Source organism: Hippoglossus hippoglossus, chromosome 19 (assembly GCF_009819705.1).
Source record: "Hippoglossus hippoglossus isolate fHipHip1 chromosome 19, fHipHip1.pri, whole genome shotgun sequence".
Taxonomy (NCBI): Eukaryota; Metazoa; Chordata; class Actinopteri; order Pleuronectiformes; family Pleuronectidae; genus Hippoglossus; species Hippoglossus hippoglossus.
The window spans coordinates 3,091,610-3,107,679 of NC_047169.1; the positions used below are offsets into that span (position 1 = coordinate 3,091,610).

The window sequence follows — 16,070 nt, forward strand, 5'->3', positions numbered from 1 at the left end:
GAGTGCACACATACAAATGTAAGAAGCATTACACATTACTTTGCTTTTTTTTCTCCCCATCTCTTACATGACAGTGGGACGGGGCCGGTTAAATTTCCTTTTGCGATAGAATCTCGAGTGTTGTATGTTCTTGTATTTACATCCTTGGTTATGGCCCAAAAAAAAAATTAAATTGCAAAAAATGAAAATAAAAAAATAAAAAACAGAACAGAAAACATACAAAAATACATAACATAGTATTGCACCTTGCAGGCGGGCAATATATATTCTCAGTTTTTCGTTGGTTGTTTGTAACCTCAATGTGACACCACTATTCTTTCTGCTGGTGTGTGGAAGGTAGGTTGTGGGTGCCGGGCTCAGGTCCAGCCCCCTCCTGTCAGCTACATTCAATACCATAAAACACTCAGCCATTACAAAAGTCTCCGTCCCTCAGGCTCCGGGCCATTCACATTTTGAGTTTACCGTCTGTAGACGTCAGGCTGGAGAGGAGCTCACGTCCGGGGACCGTCTCTCTGAAGGGTCTCACTACATTTCCCTCCTGGGTTTTTTTTTTTTTTTGCGTTGCATCTCCCGTCGTCTGAGAAACCAAATCACTAAGATAGAGGGCGCCGGCGCCGGAGGGACGAATATGCCTTTTGCAACTTTTACTGATGCGTACACACAAGCACATATTATCTTTAACATTTACATTTTTGTATTTTTTTTTTTTTAAATCTATATATGCATCGCTGAACTTTCACATGTGCCTGCAAAATATGACTCCTCCCAAGATCCTTTGAGTTTTGTGTTGAGTGAGGTATGACAAGATTGTGTTTCTTTTTATAATTTTTTTTTTTTTTGTATTTTTTTTTGTATTTTTTGTCGTATTTTCAGTTTCCGTTGTTGCATTATTTTTCCTGTTTGTGTATTTTTTTTATTCTCCAAAGTTGTATATCATAAAAAAAACAAACATATATATATATATATATATATATAAAAAAGAAATTCCTGTTTTTGTTGGTTGTAAATTCCTCCTGATAAGAGGGGACGGACAACTGGACAGACGCACAGACACACAGATCAGTTGGCTTATCAACACAAACTATAGATGTGAAAAAGAAGTGACATATTCTCTATGTTACACTGCACGCATGGTCAAAAAGTGACTACAGCTGTTTTTTGTTTTTTTTCCTCTTTTACACAGAGCAGTTTAAGCGTCAAAAAACCAACAGAAAAATAAGAAAATTATTAAAAAAGGAAAAGAAATAAAAACCTCCAATAATTTTATTCAGGAGTCTCTTTTTTTTTTAAAGTCATCTCTTTTCATTTTTGTTTTCATGGATTTATAATCATTTCATATATTTTTTTTTTCTTTATCTCAATCAGATTCAGAATGTAAAGCAGCATTGTGACCCCGACTGTCACACACACACACACACACCCAGTCAGCTCGCAAGAAGAAAGGATGTCATAGTTTTGTTTTTGTTTTTCCTCAGTTCTTTTACAAAGATGTGTTGGAAAATTCCAAACCTGCATCCCTGGAACGGATCTCTTCCTGATCCTCGCCGCGTGAACGTCGGAGGTTATCCTTTTTTGAGGGAGCTGAGGCGGGGGGGGCGTTTGGCGTGGTCAGCTGGCATAGGAGCGAGGGCTAATGTGGGGGCTGCACCGAAGAGGAGGCCGTACGTATTCCTGCATCGCCGCCTCCCCCTTCACTCCGAGTGTTCGTTAGCATCGTCCCTGCAGCCGGCCACATCGCCCTCTCTCGCCCATGTCAGTGATGGCAGTGAGGGTCGACGCCCTCAGCTTTTTGTTTCCTGTCCCACGTTTTTTATTTTTCTCTTTCTTCTTCTTCTTCTCTTGCATCCTCACATTCTCTTCCAAGTCTCTCGCTCCTGTTTGCTGCTGCTTTGCCGTTCACATTCATTCGGTGGCGCCGCTCTGAAGGGCAGGTATGGCCGGCCTTGTCTCACAAGGGAGAGGCCAGGATCCCAATTTGGTGTCAATGGTTCTGGGCCCGAACTGGGACGACCCACCCGGCGGCGAGTGGGTTAGGATAGCTAGGGTGCTTAGGGAAGAGGAGAAGGGAGAGGAGAGAGAATTACGAAGGGGAAAAGGAGGCTGTTTGAAGGAGGGCTCAGAATTGTGAGAAGTCACCGGGCTGACTCTGCTGCAGGACGGGGGGGGGGGGGGGGACTAAGTGCTACACTGCCCTCCCTACTCTTCTACACAGGGATCTCTCTCCATCCCTGGCTGGGTAAGGGCGAGGGGTTATGTGCTGTTGGTCTAATACTGACAACAAGACAGGTTTGGGACTGAGCCCACTGCAACTGCCGGCCTCTGTTACACAGAGCAGGTCAGATAAACCCATCGGGGGTCACTAATGTGAAACCCAACGAGGGACACTGGTTAAACTTTGACGAGTAAGGGGGCCTAAAGGGGCGGACCGCTGCAGTAGTGCAAAAACTCCCACCAGCCTGGCTAGGTGGGGGCTGTTATAACGGTGGGGTGCGACCCACTCAGTCAGAGCTAGGCTCCGGAGAGAGCACGATCGTGGGCTAAGAGTAAGGGTTGGGGTGGGACGGGGCAGGTGGTGGGTCTCTGGAAGAGGTGAAGTGCTTGAGGAGGGGGATTCTTCTGCCATGGCGCCCCGAGGTGATGCTCCATCTCCCACCAGCACTGCTCCAGACAGGGGCAGCAGCTAGGCTCGGCCATCCCGCTACACGTTCCTCTGCTTAGGTACTTCTGAGGGGTGCACGTCGACCCGTCCTGTACAAGTGCCCAGTATGAACTACTGCTTGGTACTGAATATAAAATAGATTTTATCTTCTCTTTCGTTCTCTTCTTGCAAGAGTGGTAAACCCAGTTAGATTTGGCTTGGCCCCAGAATTGGAATGAACAGAGTGGGCTTTTAAAAATCAAATCGACATTCTCCAATGGTCATTTGGCTAATACACTATGAAACCTGCCATGGGTAGAAGTCACAAGATATTTCTGTTTTGCCGCTTGTGAGCATCGGTGAAGTGCATGGGACTAAAAGAGCAGTCGAGTGTCTTCTGAAGAGGCTTCGTTTCAGTCGAGAACATCCCTCGTCTTTTTCTGTCAGATGCACCGTCCATGCAATGAGAGCAACGTGGAAATATTCATCCTGATCCGATGGCAGCAATCATACGTGTAATTTGGAAGATCGCCATGTTGCAGACAGAAACTGCCCTTTCTCTGCATGCTAATTCAACGGACGCGGCCGCCACTGGTTTCCGGTGACTCTGTTATCTCTCCCCTTCCCACTGAGACGGGCGTCAGCTGGGCTGCACATCCACACTGTCCTTCGTCGCTCCTGTGAGTTAGTTTCTGCTTTCGACAGAAATGAGTAAAATCCAAATCTCAAAAGATGACACTTGGTCCCATACAACAAAAACACGATAACCCGGGTGAAATGGGAACCAATCCCTGGAGTCGGTGAACCCTCCCAGGGGGATGGCTGGCCCTCCTGTCTTCAGTGGCATTTCATTTCAACCAAGTGATAGCACTGAGGGTGTGTGTGTATATGCTGTGAGTGTTTTGTCTCTCCATGACTACAAGTGTGCACCTACACAAAGATCCTGCACATCTGCGTGTTAATCTACACATGTGCCAACTTGAATGGGTTATGTCTGTGTGTAGGCTGTGGGCAGCTGCCCTGTGTCCACAGAGGTGAGGTAGTGCCTGAAACCACAGGGGCAGTATTGCTGCACCAGCCTGGGGGTGTGTCCACATTGAGGTAAATGGTAGCCTTCTTGGCAATTGCCTGCTCTCAGTGACGCCCATGGTAAAAAAAGGCAAATGTGTATGGAAGCCTGGAGGGGCCACACTGAGCTGAGTCCGTGAGGAGAGGACTCGGTACAAACCCTGCAGGTTAGGGCTGTGTATCGACACTGCCGCGCAGTGCATACAGTAAAATGAGGCATTCACGTTACTCTGAGGTGATGTTGTCTGTTTTTATGTACATGTGTTTGTGTGAGTGTGCGAGAGAGAGAGAGAGAGGAAGAGAGAGAGAGAGAGAGAGAGAGAGATATTGTGTGTGTGTGTGTGTGTGTGTGTATAAGACGAGCTTTGCCGTCCTGCTGGTGGCTGCTGCTTTTCAAAACCTCTTTGGAGGCTGCGTTTGGGAGATTTACTTCTGACCCCTGGCTCTGAATCTACAGTCCAGCTATTAAATCCCTGCTCCTCCCTCCTCTCAGCTGCCAAGTGTCCCTCTCTTCCTCCTCTTTCTTTGCTCCTTTCTCTCTTTCCCTCAATGCAGTAACTCCTTGGAGAGAGAAGGGCTTAATTGTGATTCATAAGATGCTGGGCTGCTGGCATAAGCAGCGCGGGCAGTGACTAGGCAAGTCTGCTCGTGTGTGTGTGTGTGTGTGTGTGTGTGTGTGTGTGTGTGTGTGTGTGTGTACTGTATGTCACAGGAGCCGGTCCAATGACAAAACGAAGGTAGATATGGAGCCATGGTCTGCACGGTTTTCAAAGGTAGACAACACATTTTCATAAAACTGGAGTAGCCTTATATAAATATAGCACCGGTTTCAGTGGGATCTAAGAAGACGTCGCTCCAAAAACAGCTGTAACGGCTCAGATTGATTTGAGGAATTGACAAAAAAGTAGATCTGGTAGCTTCACTACAGCCGATATACACCAGAGTCATCAAGCATCTACTGAAATTTCAATGTGCAGTGTTTGCTGATTGTGTGTGTGTGTGTGTGTGTGTGTGTGTGTGTGTGTGTGTGTGTGTGCGTGTGCCTGCGAGTGATAAGATGTCATTGTTGACCATGTTTTCTTAATTACAGCTTTAACACTTATTCATAAATAATACTGAGAGGTGCTGGCCAGCGTTGAAGCTGGAGACTGAGGCTTCGAGACGAGTAAATCTGTGACCGCTACAAAAAACCAGAGAGGGGGAACGGACCCCTGCAAAGAGCCCTGCTCTGAGGAACTGAGGTGGAACAGGCTGCGGCTGTGTGCGTGTGTGTGTGTGTGTGTGTGTGTGTGTGTGTGTGTGTGTGTGTGTGTGTGTAAGTCCGTGCACATGTGTTTAGTATATCTCTGTGTGTGTGTCTTGGCAAATGGCTACAACTCTTGCTAGATAAGACATCATGCTCAGACAGAAGGGCCCCCACACGGATTTCAAAACAGGGGTAAGTAAAAGGAGGGGATAGAGGTGGAGGAGAGGGCGTTCAAAAAACAAAATCCTTTTGTTTGCTTGACTCTCCTGATGCTGGTGTGTTGTTTCTGTTTCCATTGTTTCCAGTTTTTTTAAATCACATAGTGTAAATGTGATGTCGGAGAAATGCAGATTCCTGCCGAGAGGGCGCTCCCTCCATCCTTCCCCGTGAAAAAACGACAGACGACCCTTCCCATCTCCCATTTTGCCCCGACTTCCTCTTCCCTTTGCGCGGTGGCAACTGTGTTTCACACCTCCTGGTCCTCGAAGACCTCCAGGAAGAGCGGAGGGAAGAGTTCGTTGGGACACTCCACCTTCATGTGAAGGAAGCGGCTGGCGTGGCACGCCCCGATCATCCGCAGGTCCGTCACCTTCATCAGGAGCTTGGGCCAGAAGTGGGGAATGTTGTGCTTGCGGTAGTTGATGTAGTGCTCGAACGCCAGCAGGTAGGTCTCCTGGCACTTCTCGATCTTGTCCACGCAGGTCAGGCCAGAGCGGTCTGCGGGGGGGTGAAGCAGAGGATGGGGTGAGTGATGGTGAAGAGGAGAGGAGGGAGGAGAGAGGGGAAAGAGAGCGAGAGGAAGTGGAGGGTAATGAGGAAGATATCGAGGAGGAGCAGAGAAGAGATGGAGCAACCGAGGAGGGAGAGAATTTGAAAATGAGGAGAAGTACTACACTAATAACTCATCCTTCAAAATAAAACAATCTCAGGCCAGATGAACATTTTCGTTCGGTAAAACTCCACAAAAAACAACTTATTGAGATTCTTCATTTGATTGTATATTTTTTCTGATATTTAACAGCCTCTCGTGGAATCTTCACCCTGAGAATTATTCCATCGCTTCACCTCCGCTCAGATTAAAAAACCCGTTTTTCTATTTGCATTCGTTGCATTAATTCAGATCCAGGAGCAAACTCACGTGACACTGCTGAATCCAAAAAGTCTCATGTCAGAGTTTTGACTGTAACTGTCTAAGAGTTGAAGGATTTTTTAATAATGTGAAGGATGAGCTGAATATGTATGTGCGCTTTTATCTTCAGGCCATTATTACATCTTGATTCACAAAAGGCTACAATATATATTCTGGGAGTCGCAGTGGGTAATCACCAGGAATATTAAGTGTCGTGAAATTGTGTCTCCAAGGGCACTGCAGACTGAAATTTACATTTACATTACATTAGTCTCAAACTCCTGCACTTCCAATGTTATTAGCAGCCGACGCAAGAGCGAAGGCGCCGGCGAGCCGAAGACGCAGACTCATGAATTTCTTAAATCAATAACAACCTGAGCTCATGAGCAGCACGGCCTGCAACAGCGCCACCTCCGTGTCGTCCAGGTTGAACTGGGCCAGGCTCTTTCCCAGGTCGAAGATGGCGTCCGACACCACCCCCAAGCCGCCGTTCTTCAGCTGCTCTCGCTTCACGGCCATCTCCCCGCTCAGCGTCAGCGTCTCGCTCTCCGGGTCGTAGCGCATGGCGGCTCGCAGCGACATGATCTCCATGCAGCAGCCCTTCAACAGGATGATCTGGTCTTCACAAGGCAGCTGCTGGACGAGGAGGACAGGTCTTTAACTATGTGTTCATACCATCAGCAAGGATTCAACATCAAATCTGGGTTGTAAAAATATTGATATATATATATAGTGCATCTATAATTACCTTGACCAATTTACAGTAGTCCCATTCTACACACAGATTCTACACACAGATTCCACACACAGCTCTTTTTCTCACACACCATTCATACACTGTCGGCACAGCTATCTGGGGAAATTGTGGGGGGGGGGGGGGTTCAGTATCTTGCCCAAGGACACTTTGGATAAGTGGACGACCTTCTCTACCTCGTGAACCACATCCGATATAATCATAAACTTCTCTTTTATTTGAGCTCTATAACAACAGTTCTAGAATAACAGGCAAGAAAACGAGTAAAGAAGGATGAACTGTTTTTTTTTAGATTTGATCAATTTGAAATCTAATTCTGCTTCTTCTCATCTTTATAGCTGTCGCTTCAATAATAACTTTGTTTGTGCATTAACTGACATGAAACAGAAATTGAAAAAATGTCAATCTCATATTAGCTGAGACTGAAATATTAGGCTTCTAATCTGTGAACATAAAAGTTCTGAGTTCAAAGCTGCAGGAAGAACTTTAGATGTTGTTGTGAAGTAACCAGACTCGTGAGTGCATGACTCAGTCCTCCGTAGAGAGAACGTTATAACATGGGCACTAGTTTGAAAAAATATCTGAATCAGGAGCAGCCCTCGACATCCGACCTTCCAGGATAACTCCTGTTTATTACCGCCGGTCTGACTGATCACCTGACTGCGCCGGTTTACTGGAAGACTCAAGCCGCGTTGCCGTAAGTTGTAATAAATCAGAATTAGTACAGTGAAGAGGAAGTGAGAAGGAACATGACGACGGGGGTGAAAGGAGTCAGACGGTTTCTTTTCCTCCGCTGATGAACACAGATTTGCACTAACACACCCTGATTTACATGGATATTAGAATCTGTGTGTTGAATCCCGTCTGATTAAATCTACAGACTGTGAATTAAATCTCACCTAATGGAAGCTGGTTCCTTATTCCGCTGCTCTCGACTACCGAGTAGATTAATTGGCATTCACTGGCTTTATTTGTCTTGTAAATTTGTACCTGGAGGGAAGGCTTAGAGTAAAATGCTTATCATGCAATTACTGCTGCATCAATTTGCCGGGAATAAAAAAAAAGCAATAGATTTATTTTTAGTGGCTTGATGAGTGGCGCCTTTGTTTCTGTGCATTCTTATCAGCAATTCACTGCAGCGGCATCGAGTGCGTGTAACAGGTTCACTCCCTCCATCAGATTAAAAAGGCGTCTTTCATAATGTAATTTATTATATTTTGAATAAAAGATAACATTAAACCGGGTGACTGATTATCTTCCTCAGTGTCTGGAATACTAACACTTTATCCTTATCTGCGACTGTTGAGTTCCTCGATTTCGAGAATTAATAAAACATCCAGCCGCGGTAAAGGAGGAATTTATTATGGTTTACGCTCGGATTTGAAAAGTCGCATCCATCATAAGTGTGAGATTCTTTACAGCGAGGGAACAAACCGGAATTACGTTTACTTTAAAATATGCCGATTGCAAAAGTACAGAGCGTCTGCGTTCACAATTTGCAAAACACGTTGATGGATTACAGCTACAACTCCTGCGTTCCTGTAATTCATTACACGGCAGACTCCCACACACACACAGACACACACACACAGCAACACACACACACACACACACACACACACACACACACAGAGACAATAACTCTTCATTCCCTGATAATTGTCCAATCACACAATCACTCATTACAAGCAGCAGGGACAAGAAACATAATCACATGTTGCTGGTAAAAGCGAACTGGAGCAGGAGTTCCTCTCCGACTGTCAACACCAACAACCCAGTTGTCCCGGTTGAGTTCTGTACTGGTCACAAACTCACATAGCACACAATGCTGTGGTCTCTCTAAAAACAGAGAAATTACTCATCACACGACACACACTGACCTCCTGGAACACACTGTGGCTGTTTCTGCCGTTGTCTGTGGTTCCTAACGAGCATTGACCTCCGCTCACCTCAGAGAACATGGGCAGTTTTTTGGCAAAGTCGACGACGCGGGTGATGGCGGGAGTGATGATCTTGGTGAACTCGCTGAAGGCCTCCAGGTCCACCTTGTCTCCGTCCGACGTGGGGGCGACCGGGGACTGGCCGATTTTGTCTGGCTGCGTGGGAAAATAAACACGGGACGGCCGATTAGATCACAGCGGAAAATTAAAAAAGGAGAGTTGGATAAGTCTGTGTAGACAAAGCCTGATGTGTCTTATTTCCTCTGAGCCCCAGAGCTGCACTTCTGTCCAACAACTAAAAACATACATGAGCGACAAGGTTGTTTATTTTGAGTTAAACACACACACACACACACACTCATACCATCCTGCTGCCAAAAATTACATATATGGACGACATGACAGCTCCTCAAAAGTGAAGCCAAATCGTCTCGATCGCCCCCTGGTGGTTGGCTTCAGTATGAGCCATTAACCCTGCCTCCTCCATGTTCGCAGATGGGACATGGACCAAACAAAAAAAGTCAAAATAACAAGTGCATGTACTGTATCTCCATCCACCAAGTTGACCTGAGTTTGTATCTGGGATATTTAGGTTTCATCTCTGGACAGTGTTACACAGTTTTTATACATTATACAATCTATGACGTCCAATCTGTCTCGAACTGAAAACAGCCCGACATCCTCTCACGGGTTGAAGACCGGGGTCATCTGGCTCCTTATCTTTTTCAAAATTCTCCTCGATACGGGAAACAACTACATCATCCAAGCTTTTGCTGGGAATTCGTCATTTTAAGTACGATGCTCCACTCAAACAAGTTTCCCCTCAGGCAATAAAAGCGGGAGCATCCTCGATCGTTATCCTGCTGGAAGACGAACCCCTGACAAACTGTCTTCCTACTTTTAAAGACATTTTCATAATACACTTCTTACATTTCAATAAAAACTGGGAGAATGAAAAACCTTTCGACCGCTACTCGAGCGGAGACAAAAGAAAAGAACAAAGTTGGAACAGCTCAGTGCATTAGCACAAGCTGCAGTTGAGGGTTTGGGTGTGTCCTTGGAATTGAAGAGCATAAAAGAATAAAATAAGATTAGAGAGGAATCGATAAGAGTGGTGTGGGGCTCAGAGCAGAATAAAGTGGAGGAAACAACACAGTTTTAAATGAGTTTCTACCCTTTCTGCTCCCTTTTACAGAGCGCTCACTTGCCTTGGGAGACAAATTAAAACCAATTTATCAGATAAGGACGGCAGATTGTGCTGCGTGAAAGGAATGGGACATGTCACCGGACTGATAATGCTTACTTAGTGGAGGACTGCAAGCGAGGAACTACCGACCAGTAATAAATATGTTTACAGACTCGTGTGAATCGAGGCCGTGACTATGAAAAATATTGTTTCGCGCTCGGCTGAATAAAGCGCATGTCAAGGCCGGAGTCATTTATTCAGGCTCGGCTTCGACAACAAATGGAACGAGATAAAAGTTTAAAGAATAATCACCTCACACGAGGAACTGCCAATCATAACGCAGAGGGAAACGGAACCCATCCAGTTCCAATTATGGACATTTGAAATAATTGTGATAATGACTGTGATGGACTGCGAGTCCGGCCAAACAAAACATCGGTTTCACTGGTGGAGCTCAGTGGCTTCTTTAATTCCAGTGCTGAGAAAACAGCTGGCCGCAGGGCGTCAGAAAGAGCAGCTGAGGTTCAGAGCTGCTGAAATCCTGCCACGTTCCCAAGTGGAGCGGAGAAGCGTCGACACAAACCACGAGACGGAGGCAGGTTCAGGAGCCATAACTGGCACCGGTCAACGGAGGAGGAGGAGGAGGAGGAGGAGGAGGAGGAGGAGGAGGAGATGGAGTCTCTAACACATTTTCTCAGTTACCTCCAGTGGCGTTCAGCCAGCGAGAGGGTTTAGGTTTTTATTTGTGCAGAGTGCACAATGTAATAACGTTTCTGTCTTATACGTAAGTGATGACAGAACTGAAAATCAGCCTCTTTTTCCAGTAACTCTGACTCTTTCCCCCGCAGAGAGCGAGCGGTGCACCGTGAGGAGTCCGGATCCACGATGACACTGATTCTGGAAACAGATGTTGCTGATTAATTTGATTTAATGTAATTTTTTAAATGGCATCGCTCCATTGCAGTCGGGTGGCGGCAGAAATCTCAGTGACAGATATTGCACATGGGACCAAAACTATCTGGATACCACAGCACTTTAAAGCAACACTATGTAACAGCGCCCCCTGCAGACACACATGGTGATTCATTCAGCTGGGCTCAGTGTCCCAGCGATGAAGTGGTACTGAAACTCTACTGAACGGAGGAAAACACCCATGATCCCCAGCGTCCTGAACCACAGGAGCTGCTGCTGTAACAAATCCACCAAACTTTGCTCAGAATTCTTCATATTTTAAACGTTTCCTGCTGAATATTGGAGATAAACTCTGGTTTTTAAAAACTTCCGAGTCTATTTAACCGATCTTAACTTGTCTAAATGAAAGATCCTTTAACCATCCTTCGTCTGCGTGTGAAATTTCACGAGCTAACTTCTGGCGTCGGAGCTCGGACACTTTCACAGAGCAGTTAAAAGTGTGTGTTAACGCCGAACATGGGTTTTTATCTGTGGATGTTCTCCACTTCTGAGGCTCGTGGAGCTTCATACGCACCTTCTGGTGGATTAATGAGATTTTTCCTGGAGCTGCTAATGTTTGTTTATGAACTGCACGGCCATCTGGGATGCTGCGGGGGGGGGGGGGGGGGGGGACTCTGGGTTACACCGGCAGAGCTGCAGAGGGATTTGGTCTTCGCTGCTGCACAGGCTGGCACAGACAGACAAAAGAAACATCGTCCACGATATCTGGACTCTGACATGAGTCATAGAACACTCGGGGAATTAGCAATCTCTAGACTGAGAGGAGAAAAGGGGGGGGGGGGGGGGGGGGGGACACATTTTTACCGCGGCCTCATCAGTTTTGTGGCGAGCTCCAACTGTTGACCTTTTATCGGATGGATTAGTTCTGGAAAGTTTGTTCCAGTCGAGCAAGGGGGGGGGGGGGGGAGAGAGAGATGACGACCATATATGGTCCATGTACTGTATGTTTCAATCTGCCTGATCAAAATGGATCGACCCGTCACGGTTGTTGTGCACACTGCGCGTCTGGGTCATGCTTCATGTGATTAAGATACACTCTAACTCAATAAAGCTAATCGCATTGTGTGTTTGCTTTTCACGTCACTTTGAGCAGAAAACATCACTGAGCAGTCACAGGGACACTGAGTCATAGCAGCTGTTTGTGTCTATTACATCAAAATGAAGTGGTTTTCACTGTCCCATTACTGGTATATGTACTTTAAAGGGATATCAGGAGGATTAATGGAGTTGGTGATCAAAGATAATAGCACAGTGAACGCCTCACCAGTGCAAATCTGCAGCTCAAACTTTATGTTCTTTATGTTTTACAGTCCGTGTTCCCCCTGCACTGAATCAAGGCTGTTTCTGTTTCTGATTGTAAAGTTTGAGTGTTTTTCACTCAGTCGGGTTTTTGCTTTATGTGAATAAAAAACACATTTTAATCCAATAAAGTTAATAATCGTACTGTACGTTTTGTTTTAAGATGAAAATATCACGGAGATCACAGGGAGAAGCTGCTCAATAACAGCTGCTAGTGTGAGTGAAAGTATTACTGCCCCATAACTTACATACTGTGTAAATACTTTAAGAGGATGTCGGAAGGATTGAAGGAATTGCTGATCAGAACTAATAAGTCAGTAGTTACTGCCCAAGGGCCTGAGGCTTCTAAATGATCAGCTGGTAACGATGAGTTCAAGCACACCGGACAGTGAACGCCTCATGAGCATAGATCTGCAGCGTTGCACTTAAAGATGTATGTTTTTGAACGTCTGCGTTCTCTGTGAACTGAATCAAGGTTGTTTCAGATTGTAAAGTTTTAGTGTAATTCACTGAACCCGCCGAGCGGAGCTTGTTCCTCTCCGGTTGGTTTTTGCTAAGACAGCAGATGAAAGTTCACAAGTTCACGACCTATTGAAAACGGGAGATTTGTGTGATTTGAAACGCTGCCAGTCGGGTTTATGCTTCACTCGGCCTGGAGAAGGAAATAAAAAGACTCGGAGCATTAAGTGTGGATTGACCTTTCCCCAAACGATAGATTTTACCTCTATTCTTTTACCTCTGAGGAGCATCTTTCACTTTTTTCTGTCATTTTTATGCACTTTTTTCTTTTATGAGCTGGGTTTGTTGGTTTTGGCTTCACGAGCCTGAAGCTGCATCATCTGAGCGTGAGGCCCCACAGAACTGTTTTTAATATCTACATCAATATGCATTATGACACACACATAAAGTCATTCTATTTGCATTATCTTTAACGTTTGGAGTCTAGGAGACGTTTGCAAAAATATGTAGAGCGGGAAGAATAAATCATCTTTCAATTAAAACCTGAAATGATCTCAATGATGTCACTGATGCATTTAGATAAAGTTATCTTCCTCATCTTCTCGTTACTCATCGATTACTACTATTCTCTATTTATTACTCATCCATAAACGTTCACTCTGCCGAAGGTACGTATTGTATGAATGGTTCCAATTTGAAATCCTGACGACTCGTCGAGGTGTTGAATTCCACCTGCTGCTCCTCTGCTCTGGACGACGGCTCGACCTGACACCGAGCTCAATCAGTGCTCCGTCATCATTTGTGACCCGAAGTGCAGCGTCGGATGGTCCGAGTCACTGCTGCCGCCTTATGGCAGCAATCCCCGTCGGGATGAATTGGCTCATCCTGCTGGGCTTAGCGTGTAATTTCAGATATTCAGGGTTCAGTGGCTGCAGCCTCTGGAGCCCGTTGCTCCTCTCGCTCGATTCCATAGATCAACTGCAGACTCTCTGACCCGCACCAGGTTGAAGTCCCTCTTAAATGAAAGAAGAGGGCGGGACTCCAATAACATATAAACTGGCCCTTTTCTTTTTTGTGTTACACGTCTTGGCTGATTTATTTGCAGCTATGGATCAAATAATTTCCACTTCTATGCTGATGATACTCTGTCGTATATATATGTGTTTGTGTGCTTCCGGATAACTTGGATATCTAAACCTTGGATGTCTCTGTGCTCAGCAGATCCTAAATTCTCGCCCTGAAAGTCTTGAAATGCCTCAAAATGCTGCAGTTTTGAACCGAATCCAGAAAATCTGAGCACATTCCCTCCATCGGCTCCGTATCCATGTCAGATCAGACTTTAAGATGCTTTTAATGACACGTGGGACAAACGGGTTTGCCCGTCTCATACCTGTCTGATCTCCTTAAGCCTTACACTCCATCATGTGCTGTGTGTTCTCAGAGCACAGGGCTCCCGTCTGTCCCCGGAGTTTTACAGCTGAAGGGCCTCATCTTATTGGGCCCCCCTCCTCTGGAACAACCTCCCTACTGACACAAGACGGGTTTGACCTTTGAAATCCAAACTTAAAACTCATCTTAACACCTCTTTGTTACCATTTTACTTGTCTTATTCTCACTCATACCCAGTAGAACTTCTCTGTCTTGCCTCAACACCACTCTTTCATTCCCTGTGCTCCCTCTCCCTCTTTTTCCTTTCTGCCCTCTCTCTTCATCTCTCTTCTGTAGTTTGGTGATTTCCTGTATCTCTGCCGTCTGAGCTGTGGAGACTGAATCAGTGCCTGTGAACCACCTGCTGCTGCCTCCGTGTTCCTGCTCGACCCCCGCTGCTGCTGGTTCGTGTTCTCTGACCGCACCACTACGATCCAACCAGCCGGGGCAGGGGTTTCATTCGAAGATATTTCACTGTACAATACCAACTTTGCTTGGATGTGAAAGAAATTCTCAGAGAAGTAAATCTGTGAAGTCTGCAAGGAAACTTCTAATATCAAGGTCCTAGAGTCCTAGAAATGATTGTGATAAATGATATTATTGTCATCATTTTTAAACTGATCAGATTTGAATAGAGTCCCATTAGAGAGTGAAGCCTGTGTGAATTAGAATTTATCCTTTAAACCAGTGGTTCTCAAACCTCTGCACTTCAACGACCCTTTAACAGAAAAACTAGATCAACGACCCTCATGTGACAAGATTTGTGTTTTGAGATGTTTTATCATAGAAAGAGTAAAAATAAAATTCAGTGTGTTACTTTGACCCTGGGGGGGGGGGTCTCACTTTGAGAAAGCTCTCACAGGCTTTCTACCACGTCGTCTCCTTCACCAAGTCCTGATACACATGTGAGTGTGGACCTGACAAAATGAAGTCGCCTCAGTAAAACAAAAAAAACCCACACAAAATAAACACTAGGTTTCGAATGTGTCTCTTGTTTCTAATGCAATTCTTATACATCTTCCTCTGTGCTCTGCACCTCCTCACCTACGTAATCCCCATATGGCCCACTTCCCATCACACCCGGCCATGTCCTTCTTGTTGCCTAGCAACTCCCTCCTCGAAAAGTGCTTTCAACCCCTCATCATGTGAACACCCCTCGTTTCTCTCATCTAACAACCCATCTCCAAATCACAGGGTGTTTTTGGGCTTTGGCCCTGTGCTGCTGCGACTGTAACTTGGAAGTGAGAGCATCTCAGATAATCCAAAAACATGAGGTCTGTGTCCGTGTCTGTGTCTGTGTGGGAAAGGGGAAGACTGGTACTCGGCAGGGACGCCCTGACACGGCTGCCCTGGATAAATCTGAGCACCAGCACAGCAGGAAAGACAGTTACAGAGAGAGAGAGGGAGAGAGAGAGAGAGAGAGAGAGAGAGAGAGAGAGACAGAGAGAGAGAGAGATAGAGAGAGAGAGAGACAGAGAGAGAGAGAGAGTCTCCGCCTGCCAACCTCGCTGCCAACTTGCAGATGAGCGCTCATGACTGAGGATTTGCTTTGGCTGAGATAAGCTGGGAGCTCACAGAAAAACAGACGGGCAAAACAGAGGGGAGAGTAAGGGTAGACGCCGAGGAACAGGGAGAGAGAGGAAACACAGAAGTGAAGACGGGAAAGAGATTAAAGCAAAAAGGAAAGACTTGGGGTGTGAATGAACACTATGAAGGGAATTAGGTCTGGTGAAGAGCCCAGAAGGATTAGGATGAATAAACCCCCCAAAATGCTGGAGAGAACTGTGGAGGAGAGAGAAACAGTCGGCAGAGAACACGGAGCGATAGAGTCATAAAGAGCTTCCGCGACAGTCAGTCATGTGAGGAAAAGAGACTCATAGAATGAACCCCCTATCATTTCTGACGTTAGCGCGCACGTTTGTGTGCGCACGTAATCCATATTGTCCTGTTG

The 16,070-nt window shown here is 45.8% G+C and overlaps 1 protein-coding gene across 4 annotated transcripts in view; it reads right to left on the reverse strand.

The window, feature by feature from the left end:
- Window positions 1-699: 699 nt before the first annotated feature.
- The window catches only part of LOC117752968 (thyroid hormone receptor alpha-B), a 125,442-nt gene continuing 110,071 nt past the window's right edge, over window positions 700-16,070 (reverse strand). The window contains exons 10-12 of one of the 4 annotated variants that reach the window (XM_034570724.1): window positions 8,785-8,931; window positions 6,456-6,714; window positions 700-5,669 (exon numbers count right to left, since the gene is read on the reverse strand). In XM_034570724.1, the coding sequence (XP_034426615.1) occupies window positions 5,419-5,669; window positions 6,456-6,714; window positions 8,785-8,931 (657 nt within the window). In that variant the 3' untranslated portion in view covers window positions 700-5,418. Of the gene's footprint in view, window positions 5,670-6,455; window positions 6,718-8,715; window positions 8,932-16,070 lie in introns of all 4 variants that reach the window. The other 3 variants (XM_034570723.1, XM_034570721.1, XM_034570722.1) reach the window with 3 other exon arrangements.